Raw genomic sequence first — 18,694 nt, 5'->3', positions numbered from 1 at the left:
GTAGATGGATAGTATTTATTGCTAGAATTGAGAAATAGGTAACTATAAATTTCATAATTTCAGTTTTTAAATAAATATGTGTAAAGGCTATAATAAAGGTTGCTAGAAACTTCTATGGGTTCTATGTTTAGTTCAGGCCGTATTTTCCTTCCTTAAGATCCCAGTAATCACACAGCAGACAGTGGCTTGCAATTCCTCCTTTTTGGCATCTCTTGTAAATTTTCAAGTTTACTCACTCCTTCAATACAATTTGTTCACTAGTAATAAACACAAGAAACCATCATGTGTTAAAAACCCTTATTTCCACTGGTTGCCAGGTCCTACTGATGCTTTTTCACATTGATCACATGTCTAGTTATAATCACCTTCAAATAATTGTTTCCATTCTTGATATGATACCCGGGGGGAATCCTTTCTCACTTTTGGTTATGCACAATAAACCTGACCATGTCAAATTAATTATAACACTAGTTCCTACTCAAAGGGATCTAGTTAATTGAAGGACATAGAACATACGCTTTTTTCTTGATGTCTATTTGCAAAGAACTCCCTTACTGTTTTGTCTCACAATAATTCAATAATACAATATAAAGCAGAAAATTCAAGCTAGTAAATTAGTATAAATGACAGATATTTTCACTTTCCTTAAAACATGTTTAAATACACATCTTTCTAAATGTGTCTATCTGTACTATTCTATTTTAATTTTTATTTTTTTCCATTGTTGGGTAGTTTTGCTTTTTTAATTTTTTATTATCTTTTTTTCATGTTTCTTTAGTATCTTGTTTAAATACAATTTGCCAACATACTGTATAACACCCAGTGCTCATCTCATTTTTTTAAATCAAATTACATATGGTGAGGATGCAGAACAACTGGGACTTCCTTAAATTGCTAAAATGAGTGTATATTGGTACAAACTCTGAAAAAATGCTGGTAGTATCTATCCAAGCTAAGTATATGTGTACCTTAAGACTCAACAATTCTATTCTTGGGATCCCTGGGTGGCACAGCGGTTTGGCGCCTGTCTTTGGCCCAGGGCGCGATCCTGGAGACCTGGGATCAAATCCCACATCAGGCTCCCAGTGCATGGAGCCTGCTTCTCCCTCTGCCTATGTCTCTGCCTCTCTCTCTCTCTCTCTCTCTGACTATCATAAAAAAATTCTATTCCTTATTAAATATTCAACAGAAATGTGTATTTGTATCCACTAAAAGACATGTACAATAGTATTCATGACTTTGGATGTAGTGGCCTAAAACTGTAAATAATCCAAATGGACATCATCAGTAAAAAAGGTGAACAAATTGTGGTACATTCATAAAATGAAATACTACCCATCAATAAAAAGGTACTAATAATTGACATGCACAACAATATGAATGGATTTCATAGATTCGATGTTGAGTAAAAGAAGTCAGGAATAGAACAGTATTATTTATAACACATATCTACATGGATTTGTTTAAGCAATTCTATTTTGTTAGACATCAGAATTATGGTTAGTCATAGAGGAACACTAACTGAGTGAAGTCACAGGTGAACCTTCTACAATTCTAGAAATATTCTAGCAGGGTGGTGATTATACCAGAGCAGTTAGAGGTTAAACCCCAATGAGTTGTGCACTTAATATTTATGAAATTATAATATCTATAAAAATTAAGAATAAAATGGAGTATTTTTGGTAGTTAAAAAAAACCTGTGTAACAATTAACATTTGACCGTGTTGATATTATTCCCATACGTTATCAATGTATACAGACTTCCTCTCTACCACTTTGCTTTTGAAAATACTGGGTTTGTTGCTTTGTTTTCTTTTAGTGTCCTGAATTCAAAAGGCCCAGGGACATCGCAGTTGACTGGGTTGCTGGAAATATTTATTGGACTGATCATTCCAGAATGCACTGGTTCAGTTACTATACCACTCACTGGACCAGTCTGAGATACTCTATCAACGTGGGACAGCTGAATGGCCCCAACTGCACCAGACTCTTGACAAACATGGCTGGAGAACCCTATGCTATTGCTGTAAATCCTAAAAGAGGGTAGGTTAATGAGTTGGCTATTTATATTTCTTGATATGCATAACCATTTTTAGAGATTTTCCCACCTGTGCTCTGTCGTTTTCTTTTTGTAATAAGTGTTCAACATATAATAGATTCACAAGACTTCTAAAAATCCCTCTACTTATGTGCAAAAGCATGTCCTTTTCACACCAAATGGCAGCACAAAATATATGTTGTCCCAAAAGGCTGCTACATTATACATTCTATGTGTGTATTTGTATGTGTCCGGTGTGGACATTGCAGATGCCATGTTGCGATAAACACATAACCAATATTGTTAACTTAAGATTGAATTCTCAAGGCATTAACCATAATGTTGAAAATATGAAGTGTAGAGTATTAGTATTTTAGCTATTTTGATAATAAAAGATGAAGGTGTATGTATAAACAAATTTAAACAATTTTAACACAAATCTTTCCTTGATTTGAACTGTTCCTTTTTTACTCTTTTACTTTTTCATTTATAGGCAATGACCAAAAAGGAAATAGAGAAATGTTGAATAAAACTACTAATCACCTGCCCTTATTGGAACTTGCCAGTCTATAGATTTAGAGTTGGGTCCAGATATCTGCTTTTTTCAGGGTCTCCAGGGTGATTCTGATGCACATGGTCTGAAGAGAAACTGTGTTTGGGGGAGCAGATTTGGATTATAATAGCACTATCGGTAAGCTAACCAACTTGACCTGTCTCTTCAGGATGATGTACTGGACTGTTGTTGGGGACCATTCCCATATAGAAGAAGCAGCCATGGATGGTACTCTGAGAAGGATTTTAGTACAAAAGAATTTGCAAAGACCCACAGGTATGATGTATTTCTGACACAGTCTAAAATATGGAACAATATGCTCAGCATATTTGTGTTAAATTCTTTCCAGGTTTGTTGGCAATATAATCATTTTTACAAGCAGATAAAATAATTTATAGTATGACTTTATGAAAGTCATTAACATTTCATGTTGTATTTTTCCAACTTGAAAGTCAAGGCCTTGTCATACTGCCAGTGATATTACAGGAATATTATTTGAAAATTGCCTAAGTTGTAAGGCCATTTGTAGGATTTCACATGCATGGAATTTTGACAGTTTATAATGTATTAGGATATTTTTATTGATATATATATTAATGATGCTGGGATAAATGATAATATTCCTAGATTTTCTTTTTTTTTTTTTATAAATTAATTTTTATTGGTGTTCAATTTACCAACATACAGAATAACACCCAGTGCTCATCCCGTCAAGTGTCCCCCTCCGTGCCCGTCACCCATTCACCCCCACCCCCCGCCCTCCTCCCCTTCCACCACCCCTAGTTCATTTCCCAGAGTTAGAAGTCTTTATGTTCTGTGTCCCTTTCTGATATCTCCCACACATTTCTTCTCCCTTCCCTTATATTCCCCTTCACTATTATTCATATTCCCCAAATGAGTGAGAACATACACTGTTTGTCCTTCTCCGATTGACTTACTTCACTCAGCATAATACCCTCCAGTTCCATCCACGTTGAAGCAAATGGTGGGTATTTGTTGTTTCTAATGGCTGAGTAATATTCCATTGTATACATAAACCACATCTTCTTTATCCATTCATCTTTCGATGGGCACCGAGGCTCCTTCCACAGTTTGGCTATTGTGGACATGGCTGCTAGAAACATCGGGGTGCAGGTGCCCCGGCGTTTCATTGCATCTGAATCTTCGGGGTAAATCCCTAACAGTGCAATTGCTGGGTCGTAGGGCAGGTCTATTTTTAATTCTTTGAGGAACCTCCACACAGTTTTCCAGAGTGGCTGCACCAGTTCACATTCCCACCAACAGTGTAAGAGGGTTCCCTTTTCTCCGCATCCTCTCCAACATTTGTTGTTTCCTGCCTTATTAATTTTCCCCATTCTCACTGGTGTGAGGTGGTCTCTCATTGTGGTTTTGATTTGTATTTCCCTGATGGCAAGTGATGCAGAGCATTTTCTCATGTGCATGTTGGCCATGTCTATGTCTTCCTCTGTGAGATTTCTCTTCATGTCTTTTGCCCATTTCATGATTGGATTGTTTGTTTCTTTGGTGTTGAGTTTAATAAGTTCTTTATAGATTTTGGAAACTAGCCCTTTATCTGATATGTTATTTGCAAATATCTTCTCCCATTCTGTAGGTTGTCTTTGAGTTTTGTTGACTGTATCCTTTGCTGTGCAAAAGCTTCTTATCTTGATGAAGTCCCAATAGTTCATTTTTGCTTTTGTTTCTTTTGTTTTCGTGGATGTATCTTGCAAGAAGTTACCGTGGCCAAGTTCAAAAAGGGTGTTGCCTGTGTTCTCCTCTAGGATTTTGATGGAGTCTTGTCTCACATTTAAATCTTTCATCCATTTTGAGTTTATCTTTGTGTATGGTGCAAGAGAGTGGTCTAGTTTCATTCTTCTGCATGTGGATGACCAATTTTCCCAGCACCATTTATTGAAGAGACTGTCTTTCTTCCAGTGGATCGTCTTTCCTCCTTTGTCGAATATTAGTTGACCATAAAGTTCAGGGTCCATTTCTGGATTCTCTGTAGATTTTCAAAAATTAAATAGGCAAAGAGGTGGGAAAACAAATAATTTTTGTTAAAGGCAGGCTTTGTGATTCCTTGGCCTTTCATTCACAGCTCTTTTAATCAGGCTTTAATATCCCTCCCAGCTATGCCATCTAAGCTAGCACTCCAAAATCTCTGTACTCCCAGGACTGCTCAGAAGCTTGCGTGTTTTTTCTCCCTCTGTGTTTCTCTCATTGCATTTACCTCCCAGGTCCCCACCTAGAATGTCCTTCTGACTGGTGTGCACCCAGCTGAATCTTACCCACCTTATAAGGTCTAATTTTAACACTTCTTCAATAAAACATTTTCAGAAGTGCAGGAGCCTCAAGGATTTCATGCCGCACACAGCGCCCCTGCCCACTATACCCCAAAGGAGAGAATACATTTCTAGAGCACGTATTATTTAATAATTGTGCTTTGTAGTATCTTATGTAGTTGAAATTTTATTTATATTTGGCATTTGTATTCTTATGAACTGTTAACATGCCCTAAGAGTTTTTCCTTCAACTACATTGTTTTTACTCTGTGTGGGAAGGAGCAGTCTTTGGGATTTAACTCATTTACATGTCTCCATTCACTGATTTAACAAATACTAAGAGAACACCGCCTAGTATGAGAAATTGTTCCAGATGCTGAAGACAAGTTCTTACTCTTGTGGAGAGATTACCAACTCTCATGAAACATGCCTTCTTCCAGAGAGTAGAATATTTAATATACATCATATCAGATTCTGATCAATGCTATACAGAAAAGAATGGGCACCACAGAGTGGGAGGATAGGGGTAAAATTATGAAGATTATCAAAAAAGTCATCTCTAGAAAGGTGATATTTGAGAAAAGAATGTCATAGAGGTAGCAAACTATGTGAATATGTGAGCAAAGAGCTTTCCAAACAGAGAGAACAAGTTATGAATTAGGAATGTGCTTGGTGTGTATAAAAAATAGCAAGAATGTTAGTATGCTTAGAAGCATATGAGCAACTCAGGAAAATGGTAGAAGTGAGGGTGGCCAGGTGTAGATAATCTAGGACCTGGAACACACTGTTAAGGACTGAATTTTATTCTAGCTTTGGGGGGAAATATGGAAGGCTACTAGTGAAGAGGCAAGTGACATAATATGCTCAAGCACTGTTTTCATGTTTTAAAGAACTTTAAATTTCTTTTTAATGTTCTATTTTTAACTAATTCTGGGCTTACAAAAAAGTTGCAAAATTAATTTTTTAAAAAAGGTCTGTGATGTTAACAACTTACATAATCACAGTATATGTTACATAATTTTCATCTTAAAGAAGAGTTCTGGCAGCAGTTGATAGAATTGCTTGTCAGAGGGTTCTTAGGAAGGAACCTGAGACAGGAATTCTTATAAAAGTTACTTATGAGGGGCATGTTTTTCAAGAGAAAGCTGTAAAAGATGAAGAGAGAAAGGAAAAGATGCCAGAAAGATCATATCTCAAGTAAATTCTCATTTTGGCTTGAGCCCCAGGGCATGTGCTTTGAAGCATAAATCCCATGACAGGAAAGGGATCCTGTTTTTTATGCTCTATCTATCAGTCATTGGTTGACCTTTCGGCTCTAACTTCCCAAATGAGGCTGCTGCAATCAGTTGAGCACAATTCTCTGGGGAAGGGGGGCAAGTGTGATTCCTTAGCTCTGAACCAGCAGGTAGTAGATAGCTATTTGGTATCATCTCCAAGACTGGAAAATTATGTGAAAGGTGTCACTTGAACAAGTACTTGAAGGATAGGTAGACATTTGAAAGGTAGACAGTTAACCTATCATGCTGTAGATTTTATAAAGGTGTTCTTTGAAGTCAAATATATATATATATATATATATATATATATATGGGTATAAATCCCAAGGGATTGTTTATTAACTATGGGATCTCAGAAAGGAACTTAGTATCTTCAAAGCTTGATTTTTTATCATCATTAACAAACCAAGGGATGATAATAACTAACTTAAGATATTGTTGTATATATTAAGTTACATTGCTCTTGGAGTCAGGAGCTACAATGTAATGCCACCAGGGTCAGCAGTCTATGATATTAGGAGTCATGATGCACCCAGAAGGGGACAGGATAGATAATGTAACATGAACTGAGAACAGAGAACTTTAAATACCAAGGTTTTCGACATGATATTTTAGCCAATAATGAACTACCATACAATTTTGACTCAAGGAGTGGTGTGAATAAGGTAGGTCTCCAGGCTTATTGCTTTGGTAGCATTGTGCTGATGAAATACATACAGAACTAAAAGACCAGCTCACAACCCACTGAATGGTCCTGACGAGAGCAGAGAATAGCATAACTAGAAGAGTAACAGGAGGAAAGGGGAGGATGTATATGGGAGACAAGGCAGAGTTAGCGAGTAGAATTTATCAAATACAAATGAGAATAGTGAGACAATAAATATGTCAAAAAGGAATAAAAAGTCAATAATTAAAACCATTTATATAATTATCTTATTTCATTCATTCATCCATCCCTCCTTTCATTAAAAAAATATTGGATGCTCACTATATGACATACATTACTGGTCATCAGAAATATGGATAGCTGCATTCACAGAGCTTAACTTCTAATATGCATGACCATAAAAAGAAAACTGAAAAAGTGTGTGTGCATGTGTGTAAATGGTTCTGATAGAGAGGAGTGAGTGCAGCATGCAGGATATGTCACAATGGAACAGAAGGCCCTGAGGTAGGAAAGCCAAAGAATGTAGTAAACAAATTGGAATATAGCATGAGACAAGGTAGAGGTAGGTAGGGGTCAGGCCGAGCAGGATTCAGAGACCATAACAAGTATGATTGCCTCATGTTAAGTAGATAACAGGATCTGATCAGATATCCATGGAAACATGTCAAAAGAGGAGTTGGTATGAGGCTCTCTTTGCCATGTGATTGGACCTGTGTGAGTTTTCTCAGCAACTCAGCTTTGAAAACTGCATCATTTACAGGAAGACTCTTGGAAGCCATGTATTCACTCATTCAGCTAATATTTTTTGTGCACTACTCTGTGTCGGGGATAATTTTAGGCCTTGGGAATACAGGAGTGAACACAGAGATCTCTATTCTTCTGGTGGTTATGTAGTAAAAATATAATATTTTAAAAAGCAAATAATGAAGTAAGTTATGAAGCATTTCGTGTTATGGAAAGGAGAGTGAAAATAGAACAGTAAGAAGGGTCAGAAATGGGGGCACCTGGGTGGTTCAGCCAGTTACATGGCTTGAGCTCAGGTCATGGTCCCGGGGTCCTGGGATGGAGCCCCGTGTGGAGCTCTGCATGGAGCCTCGAGGCGGGCTACCCACTCATCAGGGCGTCTGCTTCTCCCTCTCCTTCTGCCCCCCTCCACCACCCCCACCCTGCTTGTGCTCCTACACTCTTGTGCTCTCTCTCTCTCTCTCTCTCTCTCAGATAAAATCATTTTTAAAAAGGGTATCAGAAATGGTGAAGAGGAGTTTGCAAAGTGACATGATTAGGTCTTTAGAGTGGAACCTCAAAAAGGTGACACTTGAGCAGACTGTGTGGTGCTGTCGGTCACAGGCAAATGTTGCAGCTGAGTCAGTCAGATGAAGGTATTTCACAGATAATTGAAAACTGTAGTTCTAGAGCCTAAAGCTGGGGTTTAAGTTTAAGGTTTGGGGAATTAGTAAAGAAAGCTGATATTTAAAGCTGTTGGAATTGTGAAGATGGACAAGGGAGGAGAAAACAAAGGGGCTTCTTAGGGTAAAATTTTGTGGGATGCTTATATTTAGAAGAGTCGCACTCAGAACTGAAGACTACAAAGATGTTGGAGCAATTGGAACAAAGCAACAGAATTCAGTGTCACATTAGCTGAAGGAAGAGTTTCAAAAGAAAGACGTGCACTTTCCTGGGTATATTATTATAGGACTTACAGAAAAAATATAAAGTAGCAGAAAGAGCATAAGCTTTCCATTAATATAGGCTTGAGTTAAAGCTGAGCAGCCTGTATAGACTTTTGAGCATCAAATTTCTTATCTGTAAAATATATATGATAATATTTACCTTACAGAGAATTTGTAACAATCAGATGCTAAAACCAATATAAATTGATTAATATAATTCCTTTAATACCTAACAGGCTAAGAATAAATGTCAAAAAACAATGTGCTATGTATTATGCTAAAGCCTCATATTATTCCACATAATGCCCACCATAACTCCCTAGCACTGATAATTATTCTTATTCACATTTCAGAATATGATTTAGTATATTTTGTTAGTTTGATTCATTTTCTCCTTGTATATCAATTAGAATTCTGTAATATTGGGATCCCTGGGTGGCGCAGCGGTTTAGCGCCTGCCTTTGGCCCAGGGCGCGATCATGGAGACCCGGGATTGAATCCCACATCAGGCTCCCGGTGCATGGAGCCTGCTTCTCCCTCTGCCTATGTCTGCCTCTCCCTCTCTCTGTGTGTGACTATCATAAATAAATAAAAATTTAAAAAAAAAGAATTCTGTAATATTTTTTTAAAATCCACAAGCCATATATAAAAATATATTACTTTAATACCTCCCTGCTTGATAGGTGACTTTCTTAATATTGGAAATGCTGGTTTTGTATTCCTAAGCAGGATTTTATTCCATCAGGCTTAAACATCTCCCTATGTTATCCTTACAGTGATTCATAACTCCTGAGTATTGTCACACTAAATGTTGTTGCTATAAAAATGAGTCAAGAACAAATCTTATGAGAACTTTTGTAAATAATAGATAGTTTAGATTTTATAAATAGCATATTACTAGAAGGTGATGAAGAATTGGCAAAAAGTTAGTCATTTTTCTGCATCTATATGTATACATAAACATATGTAGAGAGGCATGTGTACTAATGTTCATGTATCCTAGGGATATCCTTCTATGGAATTAAGTTCATTACTTCTGTCTCCTGAGAAATATCATAAGACTTGTTTGTACCTATTTTTTTCTCTTTTCTTGGTATATGTTTATAAATATTTGCCCTGACTCCAAGGTTATTATATTGAAATCAGTAACTGTAATAACACCTTTGTTTCCTTCCATGTGTAATATGTTATTCTTTATATTTTTCATTCATTGGAAATGCTACCTTTCATTTATGAATTCATGAATGAACACATGCACAGAGATGCAGTACATTTGATTATACTCTGTATTTTAATTGAGTAAAGATCATATTCACAAGAATGAACAGCAATAGGAATAGATGTGAACTTATCTCTGTCTCTTTAGGTAACCCCTTTGTATTTCAGGGTTAAAGTTGTACTATCTGACTGAATAGTTAGCCCACCACTTAGCTTGCCCTGTGTTTGCTCCCTACCAGGACTGCCCTTACATACTTTCCAAAATAATGATGAGAAAAGCTAAATTCTCTGGGCTTTCATAGCACTTATTATCTCCATAGTTGATACTTCATCATCTATTGCTTTAATGACATAGTAGAACATGAACTCTTTATATTCTATGTACCCAATAAGACCATGAACAACTTAAATCAAAACCATTACTGGTATTCTTATGTACAATGAAGAATATTATAGTGCCCATAATTAGTTGTGTGCCTAAGAATAATTATGTATTGAATGAATGAAGAGATGAATGCTTACAATTTTTAACACTATAACCCGTGGTATGGTTTTATAGCCCCTTTGACAAATGGCACACTTGTTTATTTTATTAGACATTATATTAAAAACAAAAAGCATAATTTATCTTCTGATTCAATCAGTTGTGTGGTGGTTGAGTAGCATGCTCCATGAGATTAGGAACATGATCTATTTTGTTCTTTACCACGTACCTAGTGCCTGACAGTGTATATTACAAGAGAAGTGTCTAATGAATGTATATTGGATTAATGAATGATGTGTCAGGTAAGGACACTTTCCAGTTCTTCCTCCAGTAAGAGAACATATAAGATTACAAGTTTGATTTAAATAGCCTATTATTTTATACCTAGAAGCTTATTTATGTTGCCTTTAGCTTATTTATGTTACCAAATCCTGGCAATTTTTGAGAGATTAAAGTACACCTTGTCCCCATACCAGTTATAATTATTGATTGCAGATTCTTTTTCCTCCCACAACAAAAGGTCTCTAATGAAATAAAATGGATAAAAACCAAAGGATCACAGGGGAAGGGAGGGGAAAATAAAATAAGATGAAATCAGAGAAGGAAACAAACCGTGAGACTCTTAACTATAGGAAACAAACAGGGTTACTGGAGAGGAGGGTGGGGGGATGGAGTAACTGGGTGATGAACAGTAAGGAGTGCACTTAAAGTAATGGGCACTGGGTTTTATATGTAATTGATGAATCACTGAACTTTATCTCTGAAACTAATATTACACTATATGTTAATTGATTGAATTTAAATAAAATAAAATAAAATAAAATAAAACTTAGGACTACTTTGGAACTCCTGGATACATTTATTTCACTAACACACAAATAAGGGTATGTGTATGTGTGTGTATATAACTTTAGTTGGGAATCCAAGACTTTAAGTAGGCAACCTATCCCAAAAAAATATTTCTAAGAATTTTTTAAAAATAAATTTGACATAGAGGCAAATATTTTCAGTTTTTGGACTCTTTTTATCACCTTTTAAATCAAGAATATGGTAGTGCACACTTGCTGGTTAATATGACCTTACAAATCTTTGCTTTCCTTTAACACAGAATATATATAATCTTTTTCTTTGTTTCTGAAAATACAGTGATTATAATTTATTACTCTCTCCAAGTCTTCTTTCTTAAATATCACATTGGTATACTGGTCATTTCTCATAACATTTTGCTTTAATTTTATTTTTCTTTCCTCCTTCCTCTCTCTTCTTCCTTCTCTTTCTTTCTTTCTCTTGCCCTTCCTTCCTTCCTTCCTTCCTTCCTTCCTTCCTTCCTTCCTTCCTTCCTTCTTTCCTTTCTTTCTCTTTCTTTCTCTTTCTTTCAAGACCAGAGTGGAAATTAGGAAACTAGAGGGAAGATCTTGGAAATTTTCAGAGTTCAATGAAAGTGAGATTTAAAAAAATAGCTAAAATGTAATAATAGTCTGCAAATCATGAGAAATGTTAAGAAAATGCCTACATGACTAAAGTCTTTATTATTTTATTATTTATTATACATTCCTAACTTAGTGAGTCTGTGTCTTTATCTTTTAAAAGTCTTCCAAATTGTGATCCCATAATGCTTGATTAGCACAAATGGCACTTTATTTTAAATTTCCTGTACTTACACAGACTTGGTTCCAAATATTCATCATTCCCAGTTCAGCTAAAAATTACTGTCTTGGGAATTGATTTTTTCCCGTTTTATTATTGGTACTTTATTAAAGACAAAAAGGAGATGTGATATTTTAAAGACAGAAATGAACTTGTTCTTTCTTATAAACTTCACTCCCAACTCTATAACAAGAAAAGTTAGTTGAATCCTTTATTAACTTTTTAATTTAAAAGACTATCTCTTTTATTAAAGGGCTTAAGGAAAAATCAAAATCATCGATTTGTGGATTTTTTGGAATATAAATCCCACTCATCTGAAAGTTTTGTTATAAAATATTTTTATCTAGTTGTAATTCCATCCAATAGTACAATATGTGACCAGAGCTGATAAAAATGGGTATATCTTAGGCAAGCCAAGACCAAGAAGGCAATATATTACACTTTTGAGAACTTTTTTACTGCTGTCGAATCTCAAGAAACAATATTGGTAATTAGACTGTGTGGCATGTCCTTTGTTTGCTTTTTTTTCTACAGTTAACAATATTAATATCCAAATGTAAAGATCAGTTTTGGGGTCAGCTTATTTTAATCTACTTCTTTACTGTATTACATTGGTGAAAGAGAAAGGAAAGTGTTTTCAATCCTGCTTAGACAATTGTTTTGAAAAATAATGGGTTGCAGCAGGAAACTGGGTCATTCTATAGTTCATGTTTACCCATAATTATACATAAAGAAGTAAAATCATAACCCCTAATATGACTCCAAATAGCAAATTGTTCATTGAGTGGAAACTAGTAAAACATGGACCACTTGTTTTGATTGTTCAGTCATTTCTCAGGGACTGATTGGACATAGTACATCTTTATATTATATTTGAGGAGCAATATTTGTATTTAATTTGATTATATTTGGGCTAGATCCACATACTTAAGTAAAAAATGATTCTCAAATGATCTTCACTGTGAGTTGGGTTTTGTGTGTGTTGCTTTTTTTGTTTTTTGTTTTTTCCTTCTGATTGTTAAATCTTGTACCTACCTATACAGGAATCCAATTAGTACAAATTCAAAAACACTTCCCATTCAGTTGCCTTGCCATGGAGGTATATCTCAGTTATTATTGAATGCTCTGATTGGGAAAGCCATTTTACTTTCAGCTGCCAAAGGTATTTTGATTTCATTATACTGTTTTTAATATACAATACATCATATATAAAAGACTAGCTATGTCACAAAAATTAGATATCTACGGCAGTGAAGATGTAGAATTTACGTGTTGTAGATCTTACTATTCTATACTGAAGGAAATTTACTCAAGATATCCTTTATGTCAATGATATTTTTGTAAGAAGATACTGTCTAGATATAATCACATTATAAAACTTAAAAAAGTAGAAAAACATGATTTTTTTACCACCTCTTATTTTAGCCCATTGTTATTCACTGATGATAAAAATAAAGACAAGCAGTCTCAGAGAAAATTAATGATTAGAATAAAAACTTTAAGCACAACTAGAACCTTAAGTAAGGAATTTGCCTTACTTAAGAATTCATTCTTCCCTACCGCAACCATCAATTTTTAACCAATTTAAACTTCAGAAGGCACACAGGTGGCTCACAACACCATAGGCCAATTCCAAATGGGTGAAAATATCTTATGATGAAGCCCGTGAACCTTTTTTATTCTGAGTAGTATATCTTCATGAAGATACTCAAAATAGAACTAATTACAGTAAATTAGTTGGATAAGTTATTTAAATGGTGAATTGTGTATGTACTATAAAGATAAAAACTAAAATATCATGGAAAAGTTTTTAGAAAACACCTGTAATTAAGAGACCAGTAAGTGCGGAAAGAGAAGATAGTAAGGGTAGCTTTTCCTATGTGAAGTACAGTTTTTACTACAGCCTATTAAACTCTATGTAAGCTATACACATACATTGCACATAAGGAGTAATTGTTTCTTTCTTTTCTTCTTACAGTACCATAATATAGACTGGGTAATTTCTTTAATACTTGAAGAAAAACATCAATCATAATCATACATTAAGAAGCAGAAAAGTAATTTTAAATAATTTCAACTTTATTTTTGTTATTCGTCCTCATGTATTGATTTTGCAGGTCTGGCTGTGGATCATTTTAGTGAACGAATATACTGGGCTGACCTGGAGCTTTCTGTTATTGGCAGTGTTCTCTATGATGGCTCTGATTCAGTAGTCTCCATCAGTAGCAAACAAGGTTTGTGAAGTGCTCTTGTTTCATCTTTTAATTATTATTGAGAATGTTAAGTAATGGTACATAAATATAAATATGAAAGCTTCACATTCTCAATTTCCTTGAATTCTTTTTCTTTTTAAATGGTTGCTCTTACTATAGATTATATAATTTTCATTCCTACTAAGGTAACAAAGAGGCCAGTCCAGAATTTCCTTAGCATAGGACAAACATGGTGCATCGCTGCCCAGATTCAGAAAATATTCATTCTGTTCCTTCTATAGATATTACATTCTGAGCAGGACATTCAAGTGTTCAAGATTAGTGCCTCTGAACACAAGTTTTTATTTCAAATTCAGTGGTAGCAAGTGGAATTGAATTACTGTATATAATAAAACATCATTGTAACAATCCTACATCCAAGTGAAAAGCAGTGTGTAAAAATAACTTACCTCACCTCCAGGGAGAGCAGAATCTACTTGTGCTCTTCTTTAGCTGGTACCCTTTTTTTTATCCCCTCCTCTGTCTTTTATTCTCAATTTCTCCTGCTCGTGTCTCACACCTGCTTTGCCTGGCAATCTCAGTTCTTTCTGCTGAATCTAATTCCTTTCCCTCTGTCTTTCTTGCTCTTCCCTATCACAATCTCTTCATTTATTCACCACAAATTGTTTATAATATGTACTTGAAGTTTTTGTATCTACATATTACATATACTGAATATAGCTTTGCTTCTTGTTTCTTTAACAGAGCAGAGAAGTTGAAAGAAAAATAATTAAAGTGAACTTTCATTGTGCCTTTACCCAACGTGTGTTTTTCATATGATGATCCTAGATGGAAAAAAAAATTCCACATTACTAGAATAGATTACAATACAGTTGACCTATTTCAGCTTAAGGACATTGAAGAAACATGTATAAGTTTTTAAAAGGCACTTTATGTTTCACAACCTCTAGATAATAACTATAAATGTTATTTTACTTGTTACACATCTCAGTGTCAAAGGTTAGGTTAATTATTCTTTTTCATGAAAATCTCTTACAATAACAGTCATTTCTTAAAATAAGAAAAATGATGGCCTCTACCATCATTAGCCAAACTAGTCATATGCATCATTACCATTTGCTAGTTTGCTTTCTTTATCCCATTTCTAAAACAGACAATGATACGTTTTTTTTTTCTTTTCTTTTTCATTCAGGCAGTCTAATTTGATCATTAATTTGATCTAGAACACAATTCAGAATTTTGTGAACTGCCTGTTTGTGTGCAATGGATAAGGCTGGCCTGTAGCTTTTCTTTTGTCTGCAAAGTGTATAGCAGAGATTACTCTGCATATAGTAAGCCTCCAGCAAATGTTTTGTGATGGTGCAGATGGCTAAAGTGATGATGGAAATGATTTTTATGTTGTGAGTGATATGTTTGGTATTTCACATATTCCTACTGCAAAGAAATTAATTCTAACAACTTTACATCTAATATCAAAAAATATTATAATTCTTAAAGTTTTTTTAAACAGTAGTAAGATTTTCTACATGATCTTGAATAAACTTGGTTTTAAGTCTGAGCACTTATTTACACTGCAACTTTTATAACTCCACATTTTAAAAATTCTAGGCTTGTTACATCCACATAGGATTGATGTCTTTGAAGATTACATATATGGAGCAGGACCTAAAAATGGTGTATTTCGAGTACAAAAGTTTGGCCATGGTTCAGTAGAATACCTAGCTTTAGATATTGATAAAACAAAAGGTGTTTTGATATCTCATCGCTATAAACAACTAGACTGTAAGTATATTCGATACTGTTTTTGACAAAAAAACAGTATTTTATAATATTTTAACTATTTTAATACTTAGCCCTGTAAGTTAAGTAACTTTAATTTTGATATCACCAGATTTTTTTTTAATCACCAAAGTCAAGATGCAAATAATATAAAGGTTTATTTTGCATTTGACTGTGTTTTCTTCAAACTAGAATTGACTTGGTTATTTAAAAAAGTCTCATTCTGTTTTTCTAAAATTTTTAATAAAACCCGAGTCTATACTTTATGTATAATAAACGATGCAGGTATTGAAATTCATCATTAGCCATTTTGACTCTTGTTTCTGATAGCAAGTAATGACCATAGCATCAACATTCCATCTTTAAAAGCAACTGAGGACTACTGCTTTCAAGGGTTATATTTTCTCTGATTGTTTATTATTTTTATTGTTACTTTCCCTACTAGAAAGGAATGTTATTGATGCAATTGTCTTGAAATATCTGTCTCAAACACAACTATCAAAAACATTAAAGAACAAAATAAAAAATAAGTGACTGAAATTCTAATAATCTATGTGAGTTTACACTCCAAGAAACTTTAAGATTTATTGATAGTTTTTTATGGCAAATAAAGAGAGACTTAACCTCATTCGGTGCAACTACTGGAAAGGTAACAAGTGATATTTATCCAAATCAATTTTGGACACGGATTAAAACAGATCTCCCCCTAAGAACTTCCTGAAATCCTATCCAAACTCTTGTTGCTCTTTACCAATGATCTGACATATTTAGTTCCAAGATTAATATGAGGACACTCTCTATCATCCTCTAGTTGTGTTTGGTTCTTTTTCATAGTCAAATATTACCACCTTCATAAAAACTATGTAAATAAATGAAACTCTGCCCTGAATACAATAGGTATTTGAGTAGTGATTCTGAGTCAAAGTCACTCTCACAGTCACCATTTCACTACCTGGGTGACATTTATGTTTTGTCCTAATGACAGATTCTTCTAGAAGAGCCACAGGAACAGTTATGACTGCACAGAATGCTAATGGGTAGAAATTTAGACAAAAATAAATGTGCCAGACATTTACATGCACACAGACTGCAACCTGATGGAAAGGAAACCATGTTAAACGTGGGTTTTATAAAAAAGAGTCCTCTCTTTTGTTTGTGTTTTGAACAGACAAGTACATATGTATTTCAAGCCTTTGTAAATACGAGGGGGAAGTTGTTTCTGTCTGTTCAACAGTTCTGAAACTCCCTAAGATGGGGAGTAGGTCCCCCAAAGACTACAGTTGGCTTTACTCCTTTTTACATAGACCCAAACTATGCTTTGTTATCTCAGACCAACACTTTTATCAAAAATAAGTCAGATGGAAGAGTGACAAAGTATGTGTTTGCATAATTTCTTCTCTCTTGTTGGAAGTGTAAATCAGCATAAATCCCCTGTTAATTATGAGTGTTGGGTAGTAATTTCTCTTTCTCTATAAAGGAGAACAGTTTGACACTGAAATGAGATACACTCAGTAGGGATTTGATGATTTCGTTGCAACATTGTTAATGCATCCTTTCACCTTATTGAGTTTTATGCTTCTGAAAATTATTGTACTTATAGTCATGTGTTTCCTTGTTATCCTTTGTTTTAATCAGTGCCTAATCCATGCTTGGACTTAGTATGTGACTTCCTGTGTTTGCTGAATCCTTTCGGAGCTACCTGTGTGTGCCCAGAAGGCAAATATTTGATTAATGGTACTTGCAATGATGACAGCCTATTAGGTGGGTAAACGTCATTATGCTGTAAATAATGAATTAATTTGTATGGTATATTTTCACACCTTTTGAAACCAAACAGAATTAGCCACTCAATTGTCAACATAGCTGCCTTGATACTATCAGTTCTTGAATGCCTGCGTAAACTACTGTCTCTGATGATGACTTCCTATCAGTTTATTATACATTTATTCACAAAGCTACACTGAGCACTTACTATGCATTTAAGACTAGATTAAGAACTTTGAAGTCACTCACCAAATCAAGATATTTTTATATAGCTCTTTATCGGTGAAAATAAAAGATACCATTTCCTTACAAGTTTAAACCCAATCTTAAAATCCTTTATTCATTCATCAAGTTCATAGCGAGCAACTTTCTTGCACCAAACACAAATTTAAAACTGATAATAAGAAACTAAGTTGTACTTTCTTCTGCATAAAATTTGATTCACAGTATATACTACTACTAACACAAATATTTTGAGGGCTTGTGAACAAAACAGCACTAATTTAGAAACTAAGGACTACTTTATAAATAAAACTGACAAGATTTCTTCATTCTTAGAGCTCATATTTTAGAAGCTACATTAACACTGAAACAAACATTTAAGAAAGCAAAACGTTATTTCAGAAGCTTTTAAGTATTAAATAGCAAATCAAAAAATAAAAAAACAAAAATCAAAAGCAAATTGATTTTGATGAGAAATAGAAAGAAGAGACCTCTATCTCTTCATTATCCAGGTAGATGACAAGTAGTTCCCTCATAATCAAGACATTAGCCATAATGGCAAAGCAAATTACTATTAAGAGAAAAGAAAATCAACACTAAATTTTATGATGACATACAAAAACACAAGGCTCCAAAATCCCTTGAGGGTCACATTTTTCCAGTGAGATACACTTTGGATCTCTTCATAGCAGGACTTTCTACCTGCAGTATTTTTCTTGGTTAGAATAAACTCTTTACATGAAAACTGTGTCCTTGCCCTTAGCATCTCTACCCCCGTATCATTTTCTCATTGCTCTCTACTGAGAGTTACATGCAATCCAAAGACTTCTACCTTTCTAAGACTCAAAGTGTGTTAAACTATCACAATGGCTTCATTTAA

The 18,694-nt window shown here is 34.5% G+C and overlaps 1 protein-coding gene across 1 annotated transcript in view; it reads left to right on the top strand.

The window, feature by feature from the left end:
• The window catches only part of LOC129495604 (low-density lipoprotein receptor-related protein 1B), a 1,831,349-nt gene that overhangs the window by 1,731,977 nt on the left and 80,678 nt on the right, over positions 1-18,694 (top strand). Inside the window, exons 78-82 of the mRNA XM_055303278.1 lie at positions 1,820-2,043; positions 2,761-2,867; positions 13,954-14,070; positions 15,658-15,831; positions 17,464-17,589. Coding sequence (XP_055159253.1) covers positions 1,820-2,043; positions 2,761-2,867; positions 13,954-14,070; positions 15,658-15,831; positions 17,464-17,589 — 748 coding nt within the window. The remainder of the gene's footprint in view (positions 1-1,819; positions 2,044-2,760; positions 2,868-13,953; positions 14,071-15,657; positions 15,832-17,463; positions 17,590-18,694) is intronic.

Source organism: Nyctereutes procyonoides, unplaced genomic scaffold (genome assembly GCF_905146905.1).
Source record: "Nyctereutes procyonoides isolate TBG_1078 unplaced genomic scaffold, NYPRO_anot_genome, whole genome shotgun sequence".
Classification (NCBI taxonomy): domain Eukaryota; kingdom Metazoa; phylum Chordata; class Mammalia; order Carnivora; family Canidae; genus Nyctereutes; species Nyctereutes procyonoides.
Note: the sequence above shows the minus strand (reverse complement) of the source record. Positions and strands in the feature narration are given on the sequence as shown.